Source organism: Portunus trituberculatus, chromosome 2 (genome assembly GCF_017591435.1).
Source record: "Portunus trituberculatus isolate SZX2019 chromosome 2, ASM1759143v1, whole genome shotgun sequence".
In the NCBI taxonomy this organism is placed as follows: domain Eukaryota; kingdom Metazoa; phylum Arthropoda; class Malacostraca; order Decapoda; family Portunidae; genus Portunus; species Portunus trituberculatus.
Window position 1 is genome coordinate 5,727,134 of NC_059256.1, and position 12,040 is coordinate 5,739,173.

A 12,040-nucleotide genomic window follows, 5' to 3' on the forward strand; every position below is an offset into this window, starting at 1 on the left:
CCACTGCAGCCTGTCAAACTATCCCTGGAACCTTGAAAAACACCAATAACTTCCACTGCAGCCTGTCAAACTATTAGAACCTTGAAAAAACACCAATAACTTCCACTACACCCTGTCAAACTATTAGAACCTTGAAAAACACCCTTCAAAACACCAATAACTTCCACTGCAGCCTGTCAAAAATATCACAACCTTGAAAAACACCAATAACTTCCACTACACCCTGCTTCAGACACCAAGATTCATTAATATTTGAAGCTTTACAGGGTTCATAACTTCTCAATCCTGTTCCTGAAGCTGGAGTGATTTGCAGAGACAGTTTCGGATATACTGACAGTTTAACCATCACTGTATATCACCACAGGGGTAAAACACACCCAGGGGTAGCTGAAGATTTATTTAAAGCCTTTGAAAACACGGTGGGCAGGATCATAAAGGTTCAAAAAGGCTCTGAACCTCTCTATGTGAACCAATGAACTTCGCATCGAGTGTAAACAAACGATGCAAAGCGGAGAGTTCTTATATTTTATCGAATTTCTTGTGATTCTCGACCTTTTTCTGGGAATTTCTGTGGTTGTGTGGTGTCATAAGGGAACCAGCGAGGCGTGGGTGGCGTGGGTTGCCTGGAATAGGTGAGTGTCCGCCCATGAGATGCGTTTGAAAGTGGGCGTTCTGAGTGGTGAGTACACGCAGTAAGGCAGCAACGGTGTGTTGGACCCGTAAATCTTGATCGTCTTCCTGTATCTAATTATTTATTTATCTATTTACTTATTTGCCCCATTATTTGTCCCATTATTTATTTAACTATGCACAATGTTGGCTATATGGGCGAGGGTGTTTTTGTGGTTGTGGTGACAGATTAACAACATTTCCACACTCCAAAGGCTGTAGTTGAAGTGACGCGGGTTTTTAAGGGTGTTTTTGTGGTTGTGGTGACAGATTAACAACATTTCCACACTCCAAAGGCTCTAGTTGAAGTGACGCGGGTTTTAAGGGTGTTTTGTGGTTGTGGTGACAGATTAACAACATTTCCACACTCCAAAGGCTCTAGTTGAAGTGACGCGGGTTTTAAGGGTGTTTTGTGGTTGTGGTGACAGATTAACAACATTTCCACACTCCAAAGGCTCTAGTTGAAGTGACGCGGGTTTTTAAGGGTGTTTTTGTGGTTGTGGTGACAGATTAACAACATTTCCACACTCCAAAGGCTCTAGTTGAAGTGACGCGGGTTTTAAGGGTGTTTTGTGGTTGTGGTGACAGATTAACAACATTTCCACACTCCAAAGGCTCTAGTTGAAGTGACGCGGGTTTTAAGGGTGTTTTGTGGTTGTGGTGACAGATTAACAACATTTCCACACTCCAAAGGCTCTAGTTGAAGTGACGCGGGTTTTAAGGGTGTTTTGTGGTTGTGGTGACAGATTAACAACATTTCCACACTCCAAAGGCTCTAGTTGAAGTGACGCGGGTTTTAAGGGTGTTTTTGTGGTTGTGGTGACAGATTAACAACATTTCCACACTCCAAAGGCTCTAGTTGAAGTGACGCGGGTTTTAAGGGTGTTTTGTGGTTGTGGTGACAGATTAACAACATTTCCACACTCCAAAGGCTCTAGTTGAAGTGACGCGGGTTTTTAAGGGTGTTTTTGTGGTTGTGGTGACAGATTAACAACATTTCCACACTCCAAAGGCTCTAGTTGAAGTGACGCGGGTTTTTAAGGGTGTTTTTGTGGTTGTGGTGACAGATTAACAACATTTCCACACTCCAAAGGCTCTAGTTGAAGTGACGCGGGTTTTAAGGGTGTTTTGTGGTTGTGGTGACAGATTAACAACATTTCCACACTCCAAAGGCTCTAGTTGAAGTGACGCGGGTTTTAAGGGTGTTTTGTGGTTGTGGTGACAGATTAACAACATTTCCACACTCCAAAGGCTCTAGTTGAAGTGACGCGGGTTTTAAGGGTGTTTTTGTGGTTGTGGTGACAGATTAACAACATTTCCACACTCCAAAGGCTCTAGTTGAAGTGACGCGGGTTTTAAGGGTGTTTTTGTGGTTGTGGTGACAGATTAACAACATTTCCACACTCCAAAGGCTCTAGTTGAAGTGACGCGGTTTTAAAGGGTTTTTGTGTCAATGTGGTGACTCTCTCTCTCTCTCTCTCACACACAAGGAAATTGAAATAAAACTCTTAGTGATTTGTAATTCATGTTTGGCTGAGGAGTTAATGAGATTCACAAGAGAGAGAGAGAGAGAGAGAGAGAGAGAGAGAGAGAGAGAGAGAGAGAGAGAGTTTTTCAGGCCGTAAGTGGCTACAATGTTATAATACTTAGCTAATAATGATGAGGTTAATGTTAGCAGTGGTGGTGGAAAGGCAAAAAATTGAAACACACACACACACACACACACACATAGTACTATTTACATTAACGAGAGAGAGAGAGAGAGAGAGAGAGAGAGAGAGAGAGAGAGAGACACGATTAAAAAGTTTTCAAATAATAATAATAATAAACACAATTCAAATCTTGTAATAATCTTTGACCAACCAGCACCAAGATAGGTCACGTAGGTCACATAAGGTCACACGAGGTCAAGGTCATGGTCAAGGTCAGACGAAGCTACATTAGGTCAGATCAGCTGCGTTGGGTTGGGTTGTGATGGATTTTTGGGTGTTTTGGGGTGTTTTTTGGGTGTTTTGAGTGTTTTGGGGTGTTTTTTGAGTGTTTTGAGTGTTTTTGGGTGTTTTTTGGGTGTTTTGGGGTTTTGAGTGTTTTTGTGTGTTTGGATGTGTTTGAGTGTTTTGGGGTGTTTTAGGTGTGTTTTGGGGTGTTTTGTGTGTTTTTGTGAGTGTTTGAGTGTTTTGTGTTGTTTTGGGGTGTTTGAGTGTTTTTGTGTGTTTTGTGTTTTGAGTGTTTGAGTGTGTTTTGGGTGTTTTGAGTGTTTTGGGGTGTTTTGTGTTTTGTGTGTTGTGTGTTTTGAGTGTTTTTGAGTGTTTTAGTGTTTTGTGTTTTGTGGTGTTTTGTGTGTTTTGAGTGTTTGAGTGTGAGGTGTTTGTGTGTTTGAGTGTTTGTGTGTGTTTTGGGGTGTTTTGTGTTTTGGGGTGTTTTGAGTGTTTGGTGTGTGTGTTTTGTGTTTTTGAGTGTTTTTGTTTGTGTGTTTTTGGGTGTTTTGTGTGTGTTTGGGTGTTTTGAGTGTGTTGTGGGTGTTTTGATGTGAGTGTTTTGGTGTGAGTGGTGTTTTTGTGTTTTGTGTGTGTTTGAGGGTGTTTTGGTGTGTTTTGTGTGTTTGAGGTGTTTTGTTGTGTTATGGGTGTTTTAGGGTGTTTAAGGTGTTTGAGTGTGATGTTTTGTCTTGTTGAGGATGTTGTTGTGATTTGTGTGTTGGTTGAGTTTGAGTGTTTTGGTGTGTGTTTTTGTGTTAGTTTGAGTTAAGTTAAGAAGTGTGTGTGAGTGTGTCCTGTTGTTTTGAGGTGTGTGTGTGATGGGTGTGTGGGTGTTTTGAAGTCTTAGCTTAGGTTAAGATAAGTTTAGTGATTGTTTTAGTGATTTTGTGTTTTGGGGTGTTTTGATTAAGTTTGTTTAGGTTGTTAGATAAGTTTATGTGTTTTGGGTGTTTTAGTGTGTTTTGTGGTGTTTTGAGTTTGGTTAAGTTAGGTTAAAATAAGGTGTGAGGTGTTGTTGTGTCCTGTTGTGTCCTGGGTGTGTTTGGGTGTTTGGTCTGTTAGGTTAGGAAGATAAGGTGGTGTGTGTGTTTTGTGTGTTTTTGGGTTGTTAAGGTTAAGATAAGTTGTGTGTGTGTGATTAGGAGGTTAGGTTGTGGTGTGTGTGTGAGGAGGGTGAGTGAGTGAGGTTAAGTTAAGTGTGTGAGTGTTTTGCGTGAGTGTGAGAGTGTTTTAGTTACATTAGGTTAGGTTACATGAGATCATTCTATGTTGAAGTTATTGCTTAGGTGAGGTCAAATGAGGTCAGGAAAGGTCAGGTCGGTATCCTTTGCTTCTATAAACACACACACACACACACACACACACACACACACACACACACACACACACACACATCACAATTATGTCACAACCTAAATTTAATGTCACAACCAGAGAGAGAGAGAGAGAGAGAGAGAGAGAGAGAGAGAGAGAGAGAGAGAGAGAGAGAGAGAGAGAGAGAGAGATTTACAATATATTCTACACACACACACACACACTATGCATAATGAAATCTCAATAATAATAATAATAATAATAATAATAATTCCTAAGAGGCTGACGTGACCTGACCTCACCTGACCTCACCTGACCTGACCTCACCTAGCGTCATGTCACTTCACCTAATACCACTCTTTTTGAAGGCTCCTGAGAACCTAACTATCCCCCTGTCTCCAGCCTCCCTGTTGTCCTCTTCCTCCCCTTCAGAATCCTCAAAGAAAGGGTTCCAGCCCACCCGCGGCCTGACGGAGGCTGTGGGGCGGGGGGCGGCTTGGGGGCTGCTGTGGGGTCTGCTGGGGGGGTGGGGTCAAAGGGTCATTATAGGGAGGTGTAGTAAACTGGCAAGAATTCGAGTGGTTTCGTAAATGACTGTCTGTGTGTCTGTATGTCTGTGTGTCGGGGTCAAAGGTCAAAGGGGGTGGGGTGGAGGTGTCTGCGTGTGCGTGTGCGTGTGCGTGTGTGTGTGTGTGTGTGTGTGTGCCCTCGGTAAGGTTGGGTGTGCTGGTGGAGTGCGCTGACGAGGGTGTGTGTGTGTTTGGGGTGTGTTCCTCAGGCAGGGAGGGGCTGTGGGTCAGAGGGGGGTGGGGAGGTGCCGGGGCTGTCGCAGGGAAGAAGTGTGTGGTGCTGGTAGGGGTGTAAGGGGAAGGGGGATCGCTGGGGTGTGGGGCGGGGGCCTTGGGTGGCGATGTGCTGCTTCTACGGAAGGAACGCACTCTCTCCTTGGCCTCCTGCACGCACCTTGTGGCCGCACCTGCTCCTGGAGGGGTGGGGATGGTAGTAGTGGTGGTGGTTGGAGAGAGAGAGAGAGAGAGAGAGAGAGAGAGAGAGAGAGAGAGAGAGAGAGAGAGAGAGAGAGAGAGACTGCAAACTAATTTATATATTCATTTCAAACTGCAAAATTCTTAAACTATATCACAATTATCACACACACACACACACAGACACACACAGACACACACACACACACAGACACACCCACAGACACACACACTGACACACAGACACACCCACAGGACCTCACATATGAAGAACAACTGAAGGAAATGGGACTGCCAACCTTACACACACACACAGACACACAGACAGACACACACACACAGACACACCCACAGACACACAGCCTCACCAGTGTACTTCACCCCCTGGATATCCCGGTCTGTGACATCAGGAAGTTGAGCTGCGATGTTCTGGTGGGCTGTGAAGATGACCAGACACTTGTGGGCCAGATCGCAGTAGGCTGTCCCAAGCTTCAAAAGACCTTCCTTCACTCTAATCATCTTAACTGCTTCATTCTCTGCCACACGCTCCACCACTGTTGACATAGAGTGGCTTAGGGTCTGGTTAGGTTCGGTACACACAGACACACACACACACACACACACACACACACACACACACGCACGCACGCAGTCTTACCGTCAAGATGTGCTAAGTCTCTTGATTTCTCTGCTTGTCCTAATTTCTCCTTCAGGATGCAGATCTCTTCAAGTGGTGCCTGCAATGGTAGTAGTAGTAGTAGTAGTAGTAGTAGTAGTAGTAGTAGTAGTAGTAGTATATCTCTCTCTCTCTCTCTCTCTCTCACATGGACTCAAAACACACTCAAACACTCCAATAAACACACACACACATTTTTTGTCCATATCTCACTCAAAACACCCCAAAAACACACACACACACTGACACACACACACACATACACACACACACACACACACACACACACACACACACACACACACACACACACACACACACACACCTTTTTGCTGGCTTTCTTCAAATCCTTCCTTAGTTTGCCCTCTCTCTGTTCTCTCAAGCTCAGGACCTCTCTTGCATCCGCCACATGTCTCTCGCCCTCCAGCACCAGCTCATACTGGGACCGATACTCCTTCAGCTGGTCTGGGGGGCGGTGCAGGGGTGTGTCAGGCAGTGGCAGGGGTGGTGGTGGTGGTGTGAGTGGCAGGGAGTTGACAGGGACGTGAGAAAGTTTGATTACGTTAAGTATTAATGATGCTTCTTCTGTTGGTTTATGAGTAGTGGCAGGGGTGGTGGGGAGTGACAGGGTGTGGCAGGGTGTGGTAGGGTGTGGTAGGGTGTGGTGGATGTTTGGTAAGGGTGAATATAATGGTAGTCTTCAGTAGCATGACGTGTTTCCCTATTCCTTGTGGTGACTATTTGGTGATTTTCCACAGCTTCACCAACTCATGTGGGGGTTAAAATGGTGAAGACTGTGGCCATTAATCTTGTGCCCTCCATACACCCTTGCTAATGTCAATAAAATGGTCTAATGGTACACAAAACTCAAGGTAAAAATGTGTCCCAGTACTGAAGGGGTTAAAATAGTGAAGACTGTGGCCATTAATCTTGTGCCCTCCATACACCCTTGCTAATGTCAATAAAATGGTCTAATGGTACACAAAACTCAAGGTAAAAATGTGTCCCAGTACTGAAGGGGTTAAAATAGTGAAGACTGTGGCCATTAATCTTGTGCCCTCCATACACCCTTGCTAATGTCAATAAAATGGTCTAATGGTACACAAAACTCAAGGTAAAATGTGTCCCAGTACTGAAGGGGTTAAAATAGTGAAGACTGTGGCCATTAATCTTGTGCCCTCCATACACCCTTGCTAATGTCAATAAAATGGTCTAATGGTACACAAAACTCAAGGTAAAATGTGTCCCAGTACTGAAGGGGTTAAAATAGTGAAGACTGTGGCCATTAATCTTGTGCCCTCCATACACCCTTGCTAATGTCAATAAAATGGTCTAATGGTACACAAAACTCAAGGTAAAAATGTGTCCCAGTACTGAAGGGGTTAAAATAGTGAAGACTGTGGCCATTAATCTTGTGCCCTCCATACACCCTTGCTAATGTCAATAAAATGGTCTAATGGTACACAAAACTCAAGGTAAAATGTGTCCCAGTACTGAAGGGGTTAAAATAGTGAAGACTGTGGCCATTAATCTTGTGCCCTCCATACACCCTTGCTAATGTCAATAAAATGGTCTAATGGTACACAAAACTCAAGGTAAAAATGTGTCCCAGTACTGAAGGGGTTAAAATAGTGAAGACTGTGGCCATTAATCTTGTGCCCTCCATACACCCTTGCTAATGTCAATAAAATGGTCTAATGGTACACAAAACTCAAGGTAAAAATGTGTCCCAGTACTGAAGGGGTTAAAATAGTGAAGACTGTGGCCATTAATCTTGTGCCCTCCATACACCCTTGCTAATGTCAATAAAATGGTCTAATGGTACACAAAACTCAAGGTAAAATGTGTCCCAGTACTGAAGGGGTTAAAATAGTGAAGACTGTGGCCATTAATCTTGTGCCCTCCATACACCCTTGCTAATGTCAATAAAATGGTCTAATGGTACACAAAACTCAAGGTAAAAATGTGTCCCAGTACTGAAGGGGTTAAAATAGTGAAGACTGTGGCCATTAATCTTGTGCCCTCCATACACCCTTGCTAATGTCAATAAAATGGTCTAATGGTACACAAACTCAAGGTAAAAATGTGTCCCAGTACTGAAGGGGTTAAAATAGTGAAGACTGTGGCCATTAATCTTGTGCCCTCCATACACCCTTGCTAATGTCAATAAAATGGTCTAATGGTACACAAAACTCGTAGCAAAAATGTGTCCCAGTACTGAAGGGGTTAAAATAGTGAAGACTGTGGCCATTAACCTTCTGCCCTCCTCCTCCTCCTCCTCCTCCTCCTCCTCCTCCTCCTCCTCCTCCTCCTCCTCCTCCTCGTCTCACCAGCAAAGTCTTTCTGCACCTCGGACCACAGGACAGAGAGCTCGGCGAGATGCCCAAATGTCTCTTCTATGGCCCTGTTTTCCGAGCCACCACCACCGCCACCACCTCCGGCCCAGCGTAGCAAATCCTCCACTGCGTAGCCTGGGCCAGTGCGAAGGCCTTGAAGGAGGATCGGACCTCACCAAGCTGGGATATCACCATTTGGAGGTCACCATGGCCGCTGGATAAGGACCGCAGCTTGACGCCTGACCTATGGGGGTGAAAGATTAGGTTAGAGTGAGAGAGAGAGAGAGAGAGAGAGAGAGAGAGAGAGAGAGAGAGAGAGAGAGATGGTTAGGTTAAATTTGGTGATAAAACGCATATTTTACGTAAAGTCGTTTCGTATTGGTGCAGTGCAAACTAAAACACCACACACACCACCACACACCACCACACACACACCACACTAATACCACCATTCGTAACCCCAGTAACTCTATCGGAAATTAATAATAACTATACGACAATTTACGCTCATTGGTAGTTTAAGTTAAGGTGAGGTTCGGAAAGCTTAGATTACGGCCACAAACATTTCAAAACGCCATTTTAACCCAACGGAAATTAATACCAACTTCGGAACACAATTTACGTTAGATTAGGTTCAATTCCCCCCCCCCCAGTCAAACCCCACACCCCCAGGAGGTTCCGAAGGCATATACTGTGGTTAGAAATACTCTTAGACCTGACGAACTTCACACAAATTAGTTAGTGTTACTTTCCGATGGGGTGACATGGGTTTAGAAATGCTCCGTTGACCTAACCTCACCTAACCTAAGCTGACATGACACAGACTGGCCCAGCGCTGTGGAATATTGGTAACGGACACACACACACACACACACACACGCATACACGCACACACGCACACACTCGGCACAATTTGACTGGTTGCTGTGGAGGGATTCGCAGGTAAAATTGAGGAAGATTGAGGATATTCTCTCTCTCTTGATGTTTGTGTGAAGTTCGGATAGTTTAGAATGGGGTTAGGAATGCTTGTAGACTTGACCTATCTCTCTCTCTCTCTCTCTCTCTCTCTCTCTCTCTCTCTCTCTCTCTCTCACACACACACACACACACACACACAATCTAATCTAATCTAATCTAACCTAACCTAACTCTCTCTCTCTCTCTCACACACACACACACACACACACACACACACACACACACACACACACACACACACACACACACACACACACACACACACACACACAACCTAACCTAACTAACTAACCTCTCTCTCTCTCTCTCTCTCTCTCTCTCTCTCTCTCTCTCTCTCTCTCTCTCTCACACTCTAACCTAACTAACTCTCTCTCTCTCTCTCACACACTCTCTCCTCTCTCTCTCTCTCTCTCTCACACAACCTAATCTAACCTAACCAAACTCTCTCTCTCTCTCTCTCTCTCTCTCTCTCTCTCTCTCTCTCTCTCTCTCTCTCTCTCTCTCTCTCTCTCACACACACACACACACACAACAACTAATCTAACCTAACTAACTCTCTCTCTCTCTCTCTCTCTCTCTCTCTCTCTCTCTCTCTCTCTCTCCTCTCTCTCTCTCTCTCTCTCTCTCTCTCTCTCTCTCTCTCTCTCTCTCACACACTCTCACTCTCTCTCTCTCTCTAATCTAACTCTCTCTCTCTCTCTCTCTCTCTCACACACACACACACACTTAATCTAACCTAACCTAACTCTCTCTCTCTCTCTCTCTCTCTCTCTCTCTCTCTAACTCTCTCTCTCTCTCTCTCTCTCACACACACACACACACAACACTAACCTAACTAACTAACCTCTCTCTCTCTCTCTCTCTCACACACAACTCTCTCTCTCTACACACACACACACACACAATCTAACCTAACCTAACTCTCTCTCTCTCTCTCACACACACACAACCTAATCTAACCTAACCTAACTCTCTCTCTCTCTCTCTCTCTCTCTCTCACACACTCTCTCTCTAACCTCTCTCTCTCTCTCACACACACACACACACAACCTAATCTAACCTAACTCTCTCTCTCTCTCTCTCACACAACCTAATCTAACTCTAACTCTAACTCTCTCTCTCTCTCTCACACACACACACACACAACCTCTAACCTAACCAAACTCTCTCTCTCTCTCTCTCTCACACACACACACACACAACCTAATCTAACCTAACCTAACTCTCTCTCTCTCTCTCTCTCTCTCTCACACTCTAACCCAACCTAACTCTCTCACACACAACCTAATCTAACCTAACACACAACAATTTCTCTCTCTCTCTCTCTCTCAACTCTCTAACTCTCTCTCTCTCTCTCTCTCTCTCTCTCTCTCTCTCACACACACACACACACACACAACCTAGTCTCTAACCTAACTCTCTCTCTCTCTCTCTCTCTCTCTCTCTCTCTCTCTCTCACACACACACACACACAACCTAATCTAACCTAACCAAACTCTCTCTCTCTCTCTCTCTCTCTCTCTCTCTCACACACACACACACACACACACAACTAATCTAACTCTCTCTCTCTCTCTCTCTCTCTCTCTCTCTCTCTCACACACACACACCTACATCTAACCTAACCTAACTCTCTCTCTCTCTCTCTCTCTCTCTCTCTCTCTCTCTCTCTCTCTCTCTCTCACACACACACACACACACAATCTAATCTAATCTAACCTAACCTAACTCTCTCTCTCTCTCTCTCTCTCTCTCTCTCTCTCTCTCTCTCTCTCTCTCTCTCTCTCTCTCTCTCTTGTTTGTAGCTTTATCCATTTCGCTTCACAAACTCACAAAACAACAACAAAAAAACACAAAAAAAACAAGAAATTTTACGAAACTCTTCAAATTGTCATGTTTTGTTCAGGTCAAGAGACAAATTAGTTTATTTTGACCGTTTTTTCAGGTATAGAACGTGTTTGGCGGGTGTTTTTTTTTGGGGGAATGCGTTCGTGTGTGCGTGTGTTGGTGTCCTGGTGTGTGTCTAGGTGTGTGTCCAGGTGTTTGCAGGTGTGGTAGTAGTGGTGTGTGTTTATTTACAGGCTTGAGCCACGTGGAGTCACAGAAAAATTGGGTGTTTTAAGGCAGACTCAAGTTTTATATTTCTCGTGTTTTGTTTATGTATTTGGGTGTTTTTTTGGTGTTTTAATTCGTGGTTTTTTTTATTTGTTTTTTGTTTGGGTGTTTTTGGGTGTTTTAATTCGTGTTTTATTTATTTATTTGTTTTTTTTAAGGCAGACTCAAGATTTATGTCTCGTGTTTTGTTTATTTATTTGGGTGTTTTTTTGTTGTTTTAATTCGTTGATTTATTTATTTATTTATTTGGGTGGTTTTTTGGTGTTTTAATTCGTGTTTTTTTATTTGTTTATTTATTTGGGTGTTTTTTTGGTGTTTTGATTCGTGTTTTTTTATTTGTTTATTTATTTGGGTGTTTTTTTAGTGCTTTAATTCGTGTTGTTTTTGTTTATTTATTTGAGTTTTTTTTGGTGTTTTAATTCGTGTTTTGTTATTTATTTATTTATTTGGGTGTTTTTTTTTTTTAATTTTTTTTTTTATTTATTTATTTATTTGGGTGTTTTTTTGGTGTTTTAATTCGTGTTTTTTATTTGTTTATTTATTTGGGTGTTTTTTGGGTGTTTTAATTTGTGGGTTTTTTTATATATTTATTTATTTGGGTGTTTTTTTGGTGTTTTAATTCGTGTTTTTTTTATTTATTTATTTATTTGGGTGTTTTTGGGTGTTTTAATTCGTGGTTTTTTATTTGTTTATTTATTTGGGTGTTTTTGGGTGTTTTAATTCGTGTTTTATTATTTATTTATTTATTTAATTTTTTTTAAGGCAGACTCAACATTTTTATATTTCGTGTTTTATTTATTTATCTGGGTGTTTTTTTGGTGTTTTAAATCGTGTTTTATTATCTATTTATTTATTTGGGTGTGTTTTTGGTGTTTTAATTCGTGTTTTATTATCTATTTATTTATTTGGGTGTTTTTTGTGTTTTAATCCGTGTTTTATCATTTATTTATTTTTCTCGTTTGTGTTTGCGAATGAGACTCGAAAGTTTAT

The 12,040-nt window shown here is 42.7% G+C and overlaps 1 protein-coding gene across 1 annotated transcript; it reads right to left on the reverse strand.

Moving 5' to 3' along the window:
* Positions 1 to 3,849: 3,849 nt before the first annotated feature.
* Positions 3,850 to 8,122, reverse strand: LOC123503683 (proline-rich receptor-like protein kinase PERK2). The gene is made up of 5 exons (XM_045253664.1): positions 7,952 to 8,122; positions 5,947 to 6,086; positions 5,604 to 5,682; positions 5,314 to 5,499; positions 3,850 to 4,944 (listed from the first exon to the last, which is right to left on the reverse strand). Exons 4-5 carry the CDS (start codon positions 5,462 to 5,464, stop codon positions 4,400 to 4,402), a joined length of 696 nt encoding a protein of 231 aa, XP_045109599.1. The 5' UTR covers positions 5,465 to 5,499; positions 5,604 to 5,682; positions 5,947 to 6,086; positions 7,952 to 8,122; the 3' UTR covers positions 3,850 to 4,399.
* Positions 8,123 to 12,040: the final 3,918 nt, after the last annotated feature.

Coding starts and splice junctions, on each gene's coding strand:
- LOC123503683 (XM_045253664.1), bottom strand. CDS start 5,464: ATGATTAGAGTGAAGGAAGGTCTTTTGAAGCTTGGGACAGCCTACTGC. Junction 4,945..5,313: donor CCAGGGGGTGAAGTACACTG/GTGAGGCTGTGT, acceptor CCACCCCTCCAG/GAGCAGGTGCGGCCACAAGG.